Here is a 15,376-nt window from a genome sequence, read left to right as displayed (position 1 = left end):
AACGACCAAAGAGGAAAAAAAAGAGAGGCAAATCGAGAGACAGACTCTTAACTACAGAGAACAAACAGATGGTTACCAGCGGGGAGGTAGGTGGGGGGATGGGTGAAATAGGTGATAGGGATTAAGGAGTGCACTTATGATAATAAGCACTGTGTATTGTATGGAAGTGTTGAATCACTATATTGTACACCTGAAGCGAATGTTACATGGTATGTTAACTGGAATTGAAATAAAAAAAGTATGTGTTGAGATTGGTCATTCTGGTTTCAAAGTCTAATTTTGGGTCATGTTCTTTTATGCCTTGTATACTTTTCTTAATATTTTTTAGTTCATTTAGGGGTGCCTGGGTAACTCAGTCAGTTAAGCTTCCAACTTTGGCTCAGGTCATGATCTCATGGTTTGTGAGTTCAAGCCCGGCATCGGCCTTTCTCCTGTCAGGGCGGAGCCCGCCTCAGATCATCTGTCTGTCTGTCTCTCTCTTTCTGCCCCTCCCCCACTCTCTTCTTTCTTTCTCTCTCTCTCAAAAGTTAACAAACATTTTTTAAAAATTAAAATGGTACTTTCCAGTTTTGATCTGTTTCTCTTTTCAGCTTGCTCTTGTAGGGATGTTGTTTTATTCCTTACTCTCTTTTTTACTTTTAGTAATTTTGTATGGGATTTGACTTGTGTAATTTCTGTTTCTCTTTTATATGAATTTAATTTTCCTGAGTTTTTAGATGGAATCTTGGTTCATAAAACTTTCGTAACTTTAGGGGCGCCTGAGTGGCTCAGTCGGTTAAGCGTCCGACTTCAGCTCAGGTCACGATCTCACGGTCCGTGAGTTGGAGCCCCGCGTCGGGCTCTGGGCTGATGGCTCAGAGCCTGGAGCCTGCTTCCGATTCTGTGTCTTCCTCTCTCTCTGCCCCTCCCCCGTTCATGCTCTGTCTGTCTCAAAAATAAATAAACGTTAAAAAAAAAAAATAAAAAAAAAAACTTTCGTAACTTTATAGGGCTCTTTCTTCTGTTAAAATTATGGCAGATTGTTTTCTCAGGATTCCTTGCTCTGATCCTCCCCGCCCGCTCCCCCCCCCCCCCCCCCCCCCGTAGTTTGGCCCTTCTGTTTTCCGTCCTTGTCCTTGTCCTTGTCCTTGTCCTCGTCCTCGTCCTCGTCCTCGTCCTCGTCCTGCTTAATTTTGATTCTGCTCCCAGCAGTTGCTCCTCATTTGTGAGCCTTGTCCTACAAGGGAGCCCTGGCCCATTAGTTTATAAGGTTCATGGATATTAAATTCCTTCCACCCGTTTAAGCCTTACCTTGGGTCTCCTACTACCCATGCACTATTGGATGGAGTTCTCACACCTCCCAGTGCAGCTGCTGTTCTTGAATTGGCCTGTGCTTTCTAACTAGTATCTGTTGATTGTTTTTGGAATTGTCCTATTCTCAAGTTCTTCACTGAAGCTAGGTTGTTTCCCACATAAATGTTTAACACCAGAGTTTATGACTATTGTAGTTTGTTCCCACAAGCTTGTATTTTGGGATTCTTGGGAGAATATCTTGTCATTTACTGTTTCGTTTTGCTATCTAGTTGTTCAGTGATACGTGGGAATTCAGGAAGATACAAAAATGATACCATCTCTACCTTATGAGAATCTCTAGATTCTTTTGTCTTATTGTTAAATTAGGGCACTGATATGATTTGTTTTTTCCCTTAGTATTATTGATGTTTTAAAAAATGTCATCATGATAAGATAAAATGATAGACATCAGGTGAGTTGAGAGGGGTGTTAACCTTTCAGGCTTTTGTATTTACTTAATAGATTTTACAAATAGGTATAATAAAGTTCTCTGTTGTGTAGTGTTGAATTTCATTTGTCTCTACTATTGATGTGACAACTTTTCTCATTAGGGTCCTTTTTCTAATCTGTTAAGTTTGGAAGTTTAATTATCAAACTTTACAACTCTGTGTGAAGTAACAGTAAATAGAGTCAAGGTTTTGAGGGAAAGGAACTTTTGCTTTCATTACTGGTGATCTTTTTGCTTTTCCCTGAGTTGTTGAAGATTTGTGCTGGATATAGGCACGTTGATAGCCGAGGTAGAAATGAGGCATGGATTCAATATTTCCTCCAATGACCTCTGATGTCGTGTGATTAAACATTTTCAAAAGTTGATGAGGAAACAGTGTACATTTTTCTTTTAAATTAGTTGATTTAAAGAAGTACAGATAGTCCTCACTGTATAATAGTAAAACGACCATAAAAATGATTGTGCAAACTGAAATCATGCAAAGCAATTTTAATCAATGGGAAGATTACAGTGGTTTTATGACCTTTAAAATCTTTTGTCAAAACATTAATTTTACGTTAATTATAGAAGTATAGAGAAATAAAATACTGAAACTGCCCTTTAAAATAACTTAAAGCATTAGACACAGTGAGACTTATGTTTTCTTTGTAAAATACTGATTAAGAGTAGTTTAAATATTGCTTCTTTTTGCATCTTTTCTGTGCCTTGATGGCTTTTGACATTTTATCCTTTACACTTTGAAATGTCATGAAGTATCTCCAAGAGTTTCTTTAATGTGAAGTATTTTCCTTGGGTCGCTTTCTCTGGTACATTGTCATCCTTTTCAACATAGTCACTTTCCTCATTGATGGTGGTAAGTTTACCTTCACCAAGTTCTTCTGGCTGCACATCTAGCCAAGAGGCACACAAACCACAGCAGTGTCAACAGCGTCATGGCCAGCAATTTCTTCCACAGCTTCATTTACACTGGATTCATATTTCACTTCTAGTGTCACTTTTCATTTCTTTGCTGCACTTTCTTTCTTTTTTTTTTTTTTTTTTTTTTGTAAACATTTATTTATTTATTTTGAGGGGGGAGGAAGGGCAGAGAGAGAAGGAGAGAAGAAAGAGAGAATCCAAGCAGGCTCTGCACTGCCAGCGTGGAGCCTGATGCAGGGCTTGAACCCATGAACTGTGAGGTCATGATCTGAGCTGAAACCAAAAATCGGACGCTTACCTGACTGGGCCACCCAGGTGCCCCTGCTGCACTTTCATCTTTATTGGTCAGTCCCCTCTTTGGATTTTCCATAGGAGTAAAATGTTACGTGGATTTATCACTGGGCAACAAGGAGGTAACACAGCTGTACTCTAGCTTTTTTGTTTTGCAGTGACCAGTTGCCAATAAACTTTGAAAGAAAGGATGTTATCAGTCACTCGTCATAATGTTTGTTATTTATGTGAAAATTTGTGGATTGAAGAGCTGGTAACGAAGTTTGTACTTTGTGTAATTACAGTTAATATATGGTAACTGAAATTTGAGCCATGTTGTGGCTCAGACTGGTGTTAGTTAACTGAACTTTGATACAAACAGTGGTGACTGAAATTTGTGCGTGTCAGAATCATGCAAAGCGAGAACTCTGCCTGCAGTGTAAAAAAACAGGTTAGTACTTGGATTTGGTAAAAAATTATGACCATGATAAAGGGACTGAAATCTGAGAAATTTACACAATAACCAAGCGGTCATTCAAAAACACTTTCTATTCTTTTTTTTTTTTTTTTTTTAACACTTTCTATTCTTGACAAAATTAGGTAGAGAGGGGGAGAGAGGATCTGAAGTGGACTCTGTGCTGACAGCATGTGTTCCACTGCGGGGCTCAAACTCACAAACTGTGAGATCATGACCTCAGCCGAAGTTGGATGCTGAGCCAACTGAACCACCCAGGCGCCCCAATTGAGACTAAGGAATTTTAGACAAATAATTAAAAAAATTTTTTTTACATGTTTGTTTATATTTGAGAGAGGGAGAAGAGAGAGAGAGAGGGAAAGAGAGCGTGAGCGTGTGCAAGCATGAGTGGGGAGGGGCAGAGAGAGGCAGACTCACAGGACCTGCAGCCGGCTCTGAGCTGACGCAGTCAGCCCGTTTGGGGCTTGAACCCACAAACGGTGAGATCATGACCTGAGCTGAAGTCCAGCGCTCAACTGACTGAGCCACCCAGGCGCCCCATTAAGACAAATGCCTTAAAGAGTAGTGTGTATGCACCTCTGTGTGTATAGTCTTAAGGGCAAAGATCTAAAAGGAAAAAGTTTTAGCATTTCTTTCACTCTAGTATATTCTATAAACTTCTTCTTTCTGTGATCTGATTTTTCTACATTGTTCAGTATTCGTATGATTAAAATATTCATTGTTTTGATCTGAATAATCCTTTCTGGCCTGTGGTTTGGTCCTTCTCGCAAATCCTTTGTAGATGGCTGCGATTGTTGCTTTTTTCATTACTGCCACAGAAGTGTTTGTGAAGTTGTGAGGTGTGCATTTATTTTTTCACATAAATGGAGAGGGAAGAGGGATGGAAGGGATTACAGAAGTGTCTGAAGGACTGGCTTTTGCTTTCTTATGTGCACATTTTACAACTGGAGGGGGAAAAACTCAGAAATGTTTATTATAAACCTTTAAAACGTACTGAAGAGTTACAAGGAAAGACAAATTTTATTATTTTTAAAGTTTATTTTTAAGAGAGCATGCAAGGGAGGGGCAGAGAGAGAGGAAGAGAGAGAGAACCCCAAGCAGGCTCTGCACTTTGAGCAGGGTGTGTTGTGGGGCTCGATCTCATGAACCATGAGATCATGAGCTGAGTTGAAATCAGAAGTTGGACCCTTAACCGACTCAGCCACCCAGGCACCACAGGAAAGAAAAATTTTAAATCACCTGTAGCTCATTACTCAGATACAACCTCTGTTAATACTTTTTGTATAAATCTGTCTATATTATGTCCATATGTCCTTTTTCATACATGCACATACATTCTTTTACATGGTAAAATATTTTAAAATGGGATTATATATGCTTCCTACAAGTGGGTTTCCAGAGTACAAACACTTTTTAAAGTTTTTTCTTATGTTAATATACAAAAACAGAATAGAGAATAGACTAAAATGAACACTGTGTACTTATCTTAACTTCAGTGATTTCAGTGCATAGGCAGTCTTGTTTCATCCATACCCACCTACTCCTGCGTTATTTGAAGCCAGTTCCTGGTAACTATTTCAGCATATATAGTTAAAAATTTTACATTTTGCCAAATTGCTTTCAAGAAAAGCGTTATCAACATATACTTGACGTAAGATTAAAAAATTAAAAAAAAATTTTAATGTTAAGGGTTAGATGCACATATATAGCATTTCCTCGGGTAATACAAAAATACTCTGATGAAGTGAGTTTGAGCATGCCGAACTCTGGTTGCAAACTTTGAGTTCCTCATCAGAAAATCCTTCATAGGAATGCTGTGACTGTTAGATAGGATGACCATATAATTATTTATTGTTCAAGCTAGGATGCTTTTGAGATTCAAAGGGGGAATTCTTAATAATAATGCCAGTGTAATAGGCATAAACCTGGACTGTATTTTGGCACAACTGTTGTAGGCCCACCCTATTAGATAATACACTTAATACTTTTATGCATAAAGTGATTGTATCAGGTAGTCAATAAATGGTAGCTTTTATTAAAGTGTTTATGTATGCCCATGTATGGATATGTATAAAGATCTTCCATTTAAAATTTTTTTAATGTTATATGAGAGAGAGAAAGAGTGTGTGTGTGTGTGTGTGTGTGAGCGCGGGGGAGAGGCAAAAGTGCAGGAGACAGAATCTGAAGCAGGCTCCAGGCTCTGAGCTGTCAGTGCAGAGCCCAGTGTGGAGCTTGATTGAACTCAAGAACCGTGAGATGACCTGAGCCAAAGTTGGACATTTAACCGACTGAGCCACTCAGGCGACCTGAAAAATCTTCCCTTTGAAAGAAGTGCTTTGAATTGGCAACTCAGAGTCCTAAGTTTTTTGTTTCTGTGTGTTTTTGGAGCTGATAGTGACCACTATTTTTTAAAATAGCTCTACTTTTCATAATTAAGCAGACATTTGTCTTAATATTTGCAGCTGGAGAATGCTGGAGGAGACCTTAAGGATGGCTGCCACCACTATGAAGGAGCTGTTGTCATTCTGGATGCTGGTGCCCAGTATGGGAAAGTCATAGACCGAAGAGTACGAGAACTGTTCGTGCAGTCGGAAATCTTCCCCTTGGAAACACCAGCATTTGCTATAAAAGAGCAAGGATTCCGGTAGACTTTTCACTTATGTTTTCTAAGGAGATTGAGCTTAGATTGTAGGAGATTTTTATAAATTTGCTTGGACAGTGAATTTTTTAAATGACTATAAGACATGCAGTGGTTTTACAAGAAATTTTCCATGGTTCTGATTTAAAAAAAAGGAAATTTTATTTTTTGAAAAACCATATTCGTAGTTTATTTTATTTTTACTTATTTTTAATGTTTATTTTTGAGAGAGAGAGAGAGACAGTGCATAGGTAGGGGAGGGACAGACAGAAGGGGACAGAGGATCTGAAGCTGGCTGTGTGTTGACAGCAGAGAGCCTGATAAGGGGCTCAGACTCACACACCATGAGATCATGACCTGATACAAAGTTGGATGCTTTACCGACTAAGCCACCTAGACATCCCAATTTGGTTTTTTTTGTTTGTTTGTTTTTCAATTAAAAAGATCGACTTAATTTTAACTGCACCGTTACAAGAACCTTTCATTTGAATATTTTATATTTTATAGGATTTTGGGGTCATACTTGAATTTGGCTAATATGGTCATTCTTTCATTCATCCCAGAGCATTTGATCAAAGGAATGTATACAGTGGCTAGAATACCTAAATGAGAAGAATTCTGTGTCCAGTGAGTCTCTTTTGCTTCCTATCCCAAGAGACTAAGTTTCTAAAATATGAAGATTTCTCAAGTCTAATATAAGGTCTAATTCAACAGCTTACATGCTCAGAACTAGTCAAAATGACAGCCAACTTCTATGTAGTCTCTTCCTTTAACAATTTCTGGTTAATGTGATGCCTTTTCTCATGTAATTAATGTTTTTTCCTTACTAAGAGTGTTGCCAGAAGCAAGCAGCTGCCATTTGTAACCTTAATAGGCTCTTAAACATTAATGCTATGTTTCCTCCAAATACAAGATGTTTAATTTTTCTTAAAAACAGAATTTTTTTTCCATTAGAGAAATGTTTAACTTTTAAAGACTTCATAGATGTGTTTATCCTGTGAGTCTTGTTTCTGAAATAGAGTGGATTGGACATCAGAAAAGACAGGTTTAAATTTAACTCTGTACTAGTCTTAGAATACAGTTAAAAACAGTTTTGTCTTTTAAACTGTAGAATTTTTAGAGTAAGAAGAGACCCTTGAGTTTATCTAATGCAGTTGTCTCTGTTTGCCAGTGAGAACCAGTTTTAGGGAATCAAAAAATGGTGCGAGAATTCTGAATTCCTTCTGTCATATCTAAGCTCCTTCATTCCCCTCACCCAAACAAAGAAACACTCTCCAGCAAACTAACCTAGGCTGAATATTTAAGAATAGGGTAGCCAAATACTTGGCACTAGAATGCTAACTGTTTTTCCTGCCCTCTCCCCACCATCATAAACAATTCCTAGGTCTTGCTTGTGTCTAGAGGTTCTTTCTGTATAGGAGTATAGGAACTCTAGCACTGTGGCTTTGATTACTATAATCCTTTCTGCTGAGAGATCTATTTGATCACCCTTTTCGTAAAATATTAGTATTATGACAGGAAAGACCTCTTAACCTTGTTTTCGGAAGTTTGACCTGCTTGTTACATAAAATTGGTATCTGGAATGCCTTATGGCTTATTGGGTTTTGTAATTGCAAGTTAGTTTCAAAATAATTGCAGAGTAGAAATAGAAGACTCAGAATGAGTGATTAGCTCTTCTTGAGAGTTACTGAGATAAGAATTTTCATAATTGGCTTAAGTACTCCTTGAGTTTCATCCTTGACTAAGTCCATTACCTTTTCTTTTTAATAGTATTAAGAATCTTACAGTCCTGGGGCACCTGGGTGGCTCCGTCAGTTAAGTGGCCAACTTTGGCTCATGAGTTTGAGCCCTGTGCTGGGCTCTGTGCTGACAGCTCAGAGCCTGGAGCCTGATTGGGATCCTGTGTCTCCCTGTCTCTCTGCCCCTCCCCCACTAACACACTGTCTCGCTTTCTCTCAAAAATAAATAAACGTGAAAAAAAATTAAAATTAAAAAAAAAAAAAAATCTTACAGTCCTGAGTTGTTTAGCAGATTATTGAAGGATGCTGGGCAGTCCCATGGTGGTTATGTTTTATAAAACTAAGTATAACATATTGCAGTTTTAGAGGTCTTGATTACTAAGTATATTTTATAGAATTCTAGCTTATGCATTAAAAAAATTTTTTTTTAATGCTTAGTTTTGAGAGAGAGAGAGAGAGAGATAGAATACAAGTAGGGAGGGGCAGAGAACAAGGGAGACACAGAATCTGAAGCAGACTCCAGGCTCTGAGCTGTCAGCATAGAGCCCAGTGCAGGGCTCTGTGAGTTCATGACAAAACTGAAGTCAGACCAAACCAGGAGTTCATGACCTTAGCCAAAGACGGATGCTTAACCGACCGAGTCACCCAAGTGCTCCTTTAGCAACTTCTTATACAATTAAATCTTTACTGGAGGTGCAGGTCTCTCTCTGATTCTGCTTATTTGTAGCCATGTGAGAGTGAAGGTCAGGTGCTGCCAGATTCCCCCCCCCCCTTCCTAAAGAAAACCCAGAAATACAGATTTTTATGTAAAATTTTCAATATTAAAATGTTCTAAATTTTTGGAGTGAATTCTGAAGGCCAAATTGGATCTGTCAGTGGCCAGGTGAGAAGCATAGGCCTCAGTTTGCAGCCTTTTTCATAATAACAGTTCGACTCCCAAGTTAACCTATAGAATGCTCTGTAAATTGTAATATAGTGAAGTTATCATATTGACCTGAGAGAATGCCATGTGGGCAAAAGTCATATGTTAGTTCCTTTTCTTGGGTCTTAGGTAAAACTGTTGGGAATGTTGGACAGGTTTTCAGCCAACATAGGTTATTATTCATATTCTGTCATCCTTTGATGTATCTTGCTTTGAGTCATCTAGGGTCTTTCTGTGATGTGCTTTACTCCTTGGGTCCCAGAAGATCTGTATTTTCAATTTTTCCCTTTAGCATTTTCATTTAGTTCCTTCATGAATGAAGAAGACAAAACAAATTCATGCTAAATTTTCACAGATACAAATATTAGTATTTATGTATTTGAAGTTTGTACTTATTAACAAGTGAATGTTGAAATGATAGATTTTAACACATTGCAATAGAGTAAAAATGATTAAGCTGTGTAGGAGGCTGGATTTGCTATAATATACTGAAAACATAATATAATCCCTGAATCTGTATTGAGTCTCCCTCAGTGCTTCAAACGAGAGAAAATACAGACTTTGTACAACAGGGGGCGCCTGGGTGGCTCAGTTGGTTGAGCGTCTGAATTTGGCTCCGGTCATGATCCCAGGGTTGTGGGATCGAGCCTGTCATCAGGCTCTGCACTGAGCGTGGAGCCTGCTTGAGATTCTCTTTCTCCCTCTGCCTCTCTTGTCCGCTCATACACTTTCTCCCTCTCTCTCTCTCTCTCTCTCTCTCTCAAAAAAAAAAAAAAAAAAGAGGAAAAGAAAAAAAATCAGCTGTCAGAGATTCTTCACTGACTCTCTTCCTTAAATCTACAGTGCTATTATCATCTCTGGAGGCCCTAATTCTGTGTATGCAGAAGATGCTCCCTGGTTTGATCCAGCAATATTCACGATTGGCAAGCCTGTTCTTGGAATTTGCTATGGCATGCAGGTACATTGGTGAATTTGCCTTAAGAATTGACTTAATTTTATCCTGTTTGTGACTCTTACTGTATTAGTATTTTCTGTCTTTAGAGTATGTAGGATATTTAGTTGTATGAGCTAATTTGTGCATATTACGAGGGTTTACAAATTGCTACAATAGCATGGCAGAATTGACCTGAGTGGAAATCTCTTTTCAGAAAAAAACAGCTATATTACTGCATATAACATAACACTATCCATTAAAAAAATAAACTTAGACATTCAGATTTATGTGTTACAGAAATAGCACACAGAACTTCTATGTATTTTTACTCAATTTCCTTACTAGTGACACTTTTAACCTTTGAGAGTAACTTGCACACATGATGTCTTGTTACTTGTTGTATTTTCTAAGGGCTAGGGCTCTCTTCTGTGTAACCACAGTACAAATAATAAAATCCGTAAGTTAACATTGATTCACTTGTGCATCTAATCCACAGAGTGAATTTACATTGCACTGTTTGTCTCATTAATGTCCCTTATAAGTCCTGGATCCAAACCAGGACCATATATATTTAGTTGTCATGTTTCTTATTATCAGACACCTTTACTTTGGAACCATTCCTCAGTCTTTTCCTTCTCTTTCGTGACCTTGACAGATTAAAAAAAAAAAAAAAAAAGGATATTCCAGTTCTTTGTAGATGATGCTTCAATTTTGGTTTATTTGCTGTTTCTGCATTGTTAGATTTAGGTTATTACTTATTTATTTTCTTTGGCAGGAGTACCATAGAAGTGATGCTGTGCTCTTCTCAGAGTATCTAACTAGGAGGCACCCGATCGATATCTGTGTGTACCATGACAGACAATGTTAATTTTGATTATTTTGTTAAGATGGTGTCTGCCAAGTGTCTCCACTGTGTTATTAATATACACCTTGGAATTGTATCAAAAACAAGAATAAATAGGGACTGAGGTCTAGACATAAGCTATTCTTTTATGAATTAGGTGTTTAGAAATCTATTTTGGCTGCTTTGGTACTTCTTTGGTTACTTTATTTTTAGGTAGTATAGGTTTATTAGACTAGTAGAATGTGATTACTGACTAAGATGATGGGAAGATAATGAACCAGAACCTGCTAAAATCTCACTTAGCAAAGAATAATTTGTTTAATACGGTCTATTTACTGACGAGGTGGGAATAGAAATAAATTAAGAAAAGTTATCCTGGGGCACCTGGGTGGCTCAGTCGGTTGTGTCCAACTTCGGCTCAGGTCATGATATCATGGTTTGTGAGTTCGAGCTCCACATCAGGCTCTGTGCTGACAGCTCGGAGCCTGGAGCTTGCTTCGGATTCTGTGTCTCCCTCTCTCTCTGCCCCTCCCCTGCTTGTGCTCTCTCAAAAATAAATAAATGTCAAAAAAAAATTTTTTTTTAAAGTTATCCCTAGTGGTTGTAAGCAACATGATTTTCTAAAGTGTGTCTTACTTAACCATGTCATCTGAAAATTGAGTTAGCTGGGAAAATATTCCCTGAGTAATAATTATTAATTGATATGTTACAGTATTTTGACTTTTCTAGTGTGAGAAACAAGATACTTTTGTGTTAAACTCAGAATTCTCTGCTATGATAAGAATAGCCAAATAAATATGATGACTAGATTCACTTGCTTGTGAATTGTCTTCATCTCTTTCCTTTTGCCCACCTTAAGCGGAAGGGAGGACAGGGTCGGAATACAAGTGGAATTAATCTAATTGTGAGAGTTAATCCATTGATTAACCAAACGGAATTGGTGTTAATTCAGATACTGCTTTTTACTTCCCCATGATACTCTGTTTCTCCCTAATTGATTATTGAGAACTGCCTATTAATTTTTGATTACTTGTATGCGTAGCTTAATAATTAAGACAATGTGTTCTTTCTCCCAGTGACCGAGTTGTTTTAAGTTTTTGGATTGAAGATAATTTGAAATTTTAGTAAGTGGGCAAAACAGGGAGTCATTTTTTTTTTTTTAAACAATCTGATTGAAACCTTTATGCTTTAATATGAATATTGTACAGAAGGAGGCTGTTTAAAAGGTAGAAAGTGAGCAGACCAGTATATTCTCTTTTAGCTATCTCTGGAGTATTCGGCAAAGTAAAAAAAAAATATAAATCAATGTTCACAAAATAAAAAAATATAAATCAGTGTGAATATATTCTAACTTGGATATAAATTAAAAAATAAATTATTAAAAAATGTGAATGTTTCATTATGTCTATGCTTGATACAAGAGCAGAATATTAGGAATCATCGGTCTGTTAAACAGCTTTACCAGATTTCATTTCTTGCTAATTGTTGTTACAGTTTTCCACTTTGATTTAGAGGAAATACTGATCACTACAAATATGTGACATACGGAGTCCAAAGGCTATAATAGATATTTTCTTCTCTATGCAACAAACATTTTCTAGTAAAAGGCTCTTTTTCCCGTTAATATTCTCTGAAATGTCAAGTGGTGATTATGAATTTCACTTGGTTAATAACTTATTTTTAGATTTTCTTATGTAATATTCTAATAAATCCATTTTCTTAGAAGAGCCTGCATCTTGATTTAGTTGATATTTGTATGACTCTTTTTTTTAAATATATCTTCACTGTAGGATGTAATGTATTTACATCATTGATTTTCCATGCCAGAGTAGTCAGTATTAATCATACAGCACAACTTAAGTGTTTTTTAGTATATTGAGAGGTATTATAACATTCTGTAAGGAAGACTCTCATAGATACCTTTTTTCAGGACCCACTTACAGTGAAATACATGTGGAAAATGTTGCCTGAATTTAAGTGCTAGTGACTGTTTCTCCCTTATGCCAGTCCCTCATATAACTGTGAGGCCTAGTTTTTCTGTTATTCATTAAGGATCTTTATTGTAGCCAGAGCCAGGCCTGCTCAGGTTAAATGTGTACAACAATCTGCCTTTATGTCCTCTGAACTTACATAGTAGGACAGTGGAATAGGCTGATCTTGGTCTTTAGACAAAAATCGTCTTTCCATAAAATACTGGTATAGATGGCACATCTAGCTAATAAGCTGTCTGTAAAGGACTGACTGATATTTCTTAATGGCTATTAGTTGGGTAAGTTTAGCACCAAAGGTCTCACTCTGGGATGTACTTTTGCCCCCAACAGCATTCTGAAATTTTAGTAATTTCACTATTTTATGTACCATCTTTTCCCATTCTTGAGACTCTCTTGTAGAGACTTTCTAATTGCTTTCTGGTAATTCTTTGCTTTAGAAGAAAAAAGTTAGTCCTGCTCGTTGCTCCACTTATTTCTATTACTCTCCACTCAGCATAAGAAATAGAATATTAGTACAACTTTTGAAACTCTTTATACTTTTCTCCATTCATGTTTTTTTCCTACGAGAGGCAGCACTTTTCCTGAATTTTATTATTCATTCTTTCTTTTCCTTACAGCTTTAGACATAAGCTTATATCCTTAAATAATGTTATTTAGGTTGCCCATTGATCTTTATATAAATGAAATTCTGCATGTTAATACATTTAATTGTAAGTGACTCATGTTCACTACTGAATTTTTTGTTTGAATAGCACAGATTAATTATACATTTCACTATTGGTATTGCTGGTCTTTTTCCAATTTTTTGCTATTACAGACAATACTGCCATGAATATTTTTGTACTTGTCTTTTGGCGTTCTGCATACTCTAACTTTTCTCTAGGGCAGCCATGAACTTAAATGCTGAATCTCAGCTTTACTAGTAATATTTCCCTCCAATTTACATTCCTGCAGCAGTATGTGAAAATTCCTTGTGCTCTATATTCCTGCCAAGCCTTAACATTGTCAGATTTCTTGTTTTATTTGCCAATCTGAAGAGGCATTAAATGGGATCACATTGTAGTCTTAATGTTCATTTTCCTTATTATTGTAAGATTTGTATGTTTATTTGCCAGTAGTGTCTGCTTTAGTATAGAAGCATGTTAATGATTTTTGCCCATTTTTCTATTACAGTGTCTTATTTTACTGTGTTTGTATATGATGGATACTAAACATTAGCCAAATACATATAGCAGATACCTTCTAGATTGTGACTTGCCTCTTCACTGTTGTAATTTCACTTGGTTTCTGTTTTTATCCTTTTTTTCTTTCTCTTTCTTTCTTTCCTTTTTTTTTTTTTTTTTTTTTTTTGCATCCTGAGAAACATCTTTATTACAAGTGTTTGGTTTCTTTACACACTCCATGAGGTTTTGTCAAATTACTTCTATTAAAAGGGTGTATCCTTCCCTTTCTCTCTCCCAAACCTAACCCTTGTAAAACTGGCAAGATAAGAGCTGATCTGATTGGGGCAGTAGATCTGGAGTACTGCATGAGTTTCTTTTGAGGCATTTATGACAGTGGGGTTATGAGGAATCCATACTGAAAACCATTTCCTTAAGTCAGAATACTAAAACAAAAATTTAACAAGAAAACAAATTGTTTTATTATAGGTAAAGTTATCCCCCCTTCTCACAAACACAAGCTTAACTGATTGTCAGCTCTTTGCATTTTAACCTTAAGTAGTGTAGTCAGGAAGGGCACCCCCCCCCCCCCAAGAAAAAAACCAAACAAACATGAAAGCTTTCTCAACAGGTAAGATAACTTCAAATTTTAGGGCAAGCCTTTGGCTTTGTAAAAGCATTTAATTTAGATTTTGTGAACTTTTAATTTGTGTTGAGTTTGAACAGCTTTAGTTTTCTTGATCATTCAGCTGTCTTTTAATTAAGAACGGCAAATTAAAGGAGGTAGAGGTGCACAAGGTTCACTGAGTATATGAAAGACAGCATTTTTCATTCAGCAAATTTTAATGACTGCTTTGGGCCACATGCTTTGGTAGGCCTCTGGGACTGTGAAGAAATCTGAAGACATGGGGGAGAGCACATGGTCTCATTGTTTTGGCAGTTACACTTGTTTGGCTGGAGTAGAGAAGTGGGGGTGGGGAAGAGAGGTGATACTAGACAGGGGGCATGTAATGAAAGCTTTTTGTGTAATATAAGCGACTTGGACTTTATCCTATAGACAGAGGGTCAGCAAACTGTGGCCTGCCTCCACATCTGGCCCATTGCCTCTTTTTGTATGACCTGCAAGCTAAGAATAGTTTCTGTGTTTTTATTTATTTTTTACTTTTATTTATGTGTTTATTTTAGCACGAGCCAGAGAGAGGGGCAGAATGAGAGAAAGAGAGCCTTAAGCAGGCTCCATGCTCAGCACAGAGCCCCAACCCCGGGGCCGATCTCATGACCCTGGGATCATGACCTGAGCTGAAATCAAGAGTTGGTTGCTCAGTCAACTGAGCCACCCTGGTGCCCCAGTTTTTATGGTTTCAAATACTTGGAATAAATTTTTTTAAACTGTGTGTGTGTGTGTGTGTTTTAATGTTTATTTATTTTGGGTGTGAGGGACAGAGAGAGAGTGGGAGAGAGAATCCCAAGCAGTCTCCATACTGTCAGCACAGAGCCCTACTTGCAGCTGTATCTCATGAACTGTGAGGTCATGACCTGAGCCAAAACTAAGAGTTGGATGCTTAACCGACTCAGCCACCCAGGTGTCCTGAAATAAAAATTTTTTTAGAGAATTACATTTTGTGATGTGAAAATTAAGTGAAATTCAAATTTCAGTGTCCATAAATAAGGTTTTATTGGAACATAGCCCTATCCATTTCTTTAA

At 37.2% G+C, this 15,376-nt stretch overlaps 1 protein-coding gene across 3 annotated transcripts in view; it reads left to right on the top strand.

Moving 5' to 3' along the window:
* The window catches only part of GMPS (guanosine monophosphate synthase), a 78,314-nt gene that overhangs the window by 18,940 nt on the left and 43,998 nt on the right, over nt 1-15,376 (top strand). For all 3 annotated transcript variants that reach the window (XM_078432221.2, XM_060639042.3, XM_060639043.3), the window contains exons 2-3: nt 5,906-6,087; nt 9,586-9,700. In XM_078432221.2, coding sequence (XP_078288347.1) covers nt 5,906-6,087; nt 9,586-9,700 — 297 coding nt within the window. The remainder of the gene's footprint in view (nt 1-5,905; nt 6,088-9,585; nt 9,701-15,376) is intronic.

The sequence above is a fragment of the Panthera onca genome, chromosome C2, assembly GCF_046562875.1.
Source record: "Panthera onca isolate mPanOnc1 chromosome C2, mPanOnc1 haplotype 2, whole genome shotgun sequence".
In the NCBI taxonomy this organism is placed as follows: Eukaryota; Metazoa; Chordata; class Mammalia; order Carnivora; family Felidae; genus Panthera; species Panthera onca.
The sequence above is the reverse complement of the archived record's forward strand: the minus strand, read 5'-3'. Positions and strand labels throughout refer to the sequence as shown.